General features: G+C 43.1%; 1 protein-coding gene across 1 annotated transcript; it reads left to right on the top strand.

The window, feature by feature from the left end:
• The first annotated feature begins 228 nt into the window (after positions 1-228).
• On the top strand, positions 229-1,377 carry LOC136821054 (uncharacterized). The gene is made up of 2 exons (XM_067077288.1): positions 229-706; positions 851-1,377. The coding sequence occupies exons 1-2, from the start codon at positions 229-231 to the stop codon at positions 1,375-1,377; spliced, it is 1,005 nt and encodes a 334-aa protein (XP_066933389.1).
• Positions 1,378-3,027: the final 1,650 nt, after the last annotated feature.

Genomic DNA, 3,027 nt, shown 5'->3' with positions numbered 1-3,027 from the left:
CACTGGGATCAAGCTTGTCAGGACTCATTCGATAAACTGAAAGAGGGTTTATGTAACAACCGAGTAATAGCACCCTGGGCACCCGAGTTGACCGAGGACCGAAGGGTATTGGCGCCACATTGTTTCAAAAGGAACCCGACACTGGACATTACAAAACAATCAACTACTCGAGTAGATCGTTAACAGAGACAGAACGAGGGTGGAAGCTTAGCTATCTTTTTCGGCGTCATGACCAACCGAATGTATCTCCACGGAATAAAATTCGACACAATAACTGATCATGAGCCGCTGGTCTCATTGTACAATGATCAACGAAGACAAGCCCCAGCTCGCATCGAGAATCACCGATTGAAGTTACAACAGTACCGTATGACCGTAAAGTATGAAAAGGGAAGCACCAATCCGACAGATTACAACAGTCGACATCCATTGCCCATCACTGAACAACAGAAGATGCAAGCCAGTGAGGAAACCTTCCACATCAATGCTATCATCGACGACGATATTCCCGACGCTATGACCTTCGACATGGTTCGAAAAGCAACAAACGCCGATGACCAGCTCGCCCGCTTGAAATTTTGCATCCTTGAGAAAGGATACATTCCGAAGAATGCAAACGACTTACAGCCGTTCCGACACGTATTCGACGAACTTTCAGTTGCACGACAAGTCGTTTTACGAGGAGAACGACTTATTATTCCGGAAAGTTTGCAGCCTGACGTGATAGCTCTCGCTCATGAAGGGCATCAAGGCGCATCGAAAATAAAGCGTTATCTCCGATCGAAAGTTTGGTTTCCCAACATGGATAAGCTTGTGTAGAACTTTGTACAATCTTGTCATGCATGCTTAGCCGCTATACCTCAACAAAAGCATCAGCCGCTCATCACGAGGAAATTGCCAGAAGGACCTTGGAGACACATCGCCTCGGACTTCAAGGGCCCAATCGCCAAAGATTACTATTTCCTGCTTCTCATTGACGAGTACTCTCGATTTCCAGAAGTGGCTGTGCTAGATTCTACCACCGCCGACAAGGTGGTACCTCATTTCGACCGAATTTTGGCAACTCATGGCATTCCAGAGAAGGTCAAGACGGACAATGGTCCGCCTTTTAACTCGCACGACTTTACAAATTACGCAAAGAAGCGAGGTTTTAAGCACCAGCCGATTACACCAGAACAACCTTGGTCGAATGGGCTAGCCGAAAACTTCATGAAGGTAGCTCACACCGCCTATGTCGAATACAAGGACCCCAAAAAAGCGGTTCACAGATATCTTGTATCACAGATATCTCGTATCGGGCGACTCTCCATTCAGCCACTGGAAAGTCACCAGCGGAGATGTTGTTCAATCGACAAATTGCAACCTCTGTTCCAATGATGAAAAAGAAGGAACAAGATCGATCCGTTCTCGAGAAAGATACAAGTTACAAGGCCGCCATAACCAAATACCATGACCAACGACGACACGCGAAGCCCATTGACATCGACCTAGGGGACAAAGTCCTTCGCCCTCAAAAGAAGTCTACTGTTAAGACTCCTTTCGACCCATCACCATTGACTGTGGTGAAAAAGAAAGGTTATATGCTCACCGCCGAAACATCGAAAGGCAAATTTGTTACCCGTGCAGCAAACAAGTTCAAGAAAGTCCATGAGTGCGATCCGTTTTTCAGACGCTCACTAACACGAAATTACGTCGACGCCGACTCGGGTTATGATTTTCCGTTTCGTCACCGTCGCTATGATAACGATATTAATCCACCACTGCCCGACGACAGCCCTGTTGACGACACATCTTCGGGAAGAGAAAGTAACACGATTCCGTATCGAGAAGGAGAGAGTGAGATGGAAGACGTTGATCACGACGTTGAACACGTTGACCGTAAAAATTCAGGACTGGAAAGACGACGAAAAGCGCTACGTTATCTTGATGACTACGAGTTATAGTAGTCATTAATGTATATAAAATCTATGCCTTGGACTGAGAACCGCCAATAGCGAAGGCACTGTACATATGTAAATACCCAAAGGAAAGGAGAGGTGTAGTGACCTACCTTGATAGGTTTATGTTGAGCGAGGCAAAAGCCTCTTAGTTGCAAGCTTGGCAGAGAGTTCAGACGTCTTTCATGAAGAAGAAGAAATAGTTGTAAGAACTGAACTTTACCTTGTCAATTATTTGTGTCACTCCCTGTTTGTTGACTCCCAAGCAATTCGACTAAGTGGGTACTACAGAAACCAGCAGATACTTATATCATAGTCCGTATAAAAAACCCTGGTCTGGAAGCCTATTGTTGTAACTTTTGTTAGCTTTTTCCTTTGTTAATATCAAAAGATGAAAATCGATTTGCTTAGTTTTTGCTCACGTTACCAAATAGTCCTCTTGGGATTGGTTCAAGAGTTAATCACATTGTCAAAAAATGAGCAAAACAAGATAATTCCTCAACGCAAGTTCAAGTTCGCAACACTAGAAAGAAACAAAAGGCTTCCAGACCGGGGTTTCTTATACAGACTATGCTTACATAGAATGTAGATTAGTTTATAAGAAAAATCAGCTGATTAGAGATATTTGGTATGTGGATTTCTTCGATTTTCCTGAGCAAAACTTCAATATATTTTTGCCTCAACTATTTTCCAAAGTCGAGATATTCAAGTTTACAAGTTTTTGACTGTTAGTAAAAGAACACTGGAATTTTAACGTAAGAACCGTGTAAAAATAACGTCTTTTTTTTTAAGAAACACACTTTTAAGAAACATGAGGCTCAGAATGCCTAAAAACTAAGAAACATCTAAGAAACATGCTGAGGCTGAGAATGAGAAAATAACATTTTTAAGACGGTTTTATTAGAACCTTCCAATCTTTGCATGAAAAATAGGCCCGGGGGGGGGGCACTGGGTTTGTGGACTGACGGTATGTGCGGGCTAAAAATTGGCTTTTAAAATTGCACCCTCATAGTGCAGCAAAAATCAGTGAAAATCATACCCTTAGAGTGCATTTTCCCCCAAATTTTCGATCCCTTTCGTGCAAAAAATG

Source organism: Clytia hemisphaerica, unplaced genomic scaffold (genome assembly GCF_902728285.1).
Source record: "Clytia hemisphaerica strain Z4C2 unplaced genomic scaffold, Clytia hemisphaerica genome assembly, whole genome shotgun sequence".
NCBI lineage: Eukaryota > Metazoa > Cnidaria > Hydrozoa > Leptothecata > Clytiidae > Clytia > Clytia hemisphaerica.
Note: the sequence above shows the minus strand (reverse complement) of the source record. Positions and strands in the feature narration are given on the sequence as shown.

Excerpts from the sequence above, each read along its gene's own strand:
- LOC136821054 (XM_067077288.1), top strand. The coding sequence starts at position 229 with ATGACCAACCGAATGTATCTCCACGGAATAAAATTCGACACAATAACT. Across the intron at positions 707-850 it reads ACGACTTATTATTCCGGAAA|CCGCTATACCTCAACAAAAG; the intron begins GTTTGCAGCCTG and ends ATGCATGCTTAG.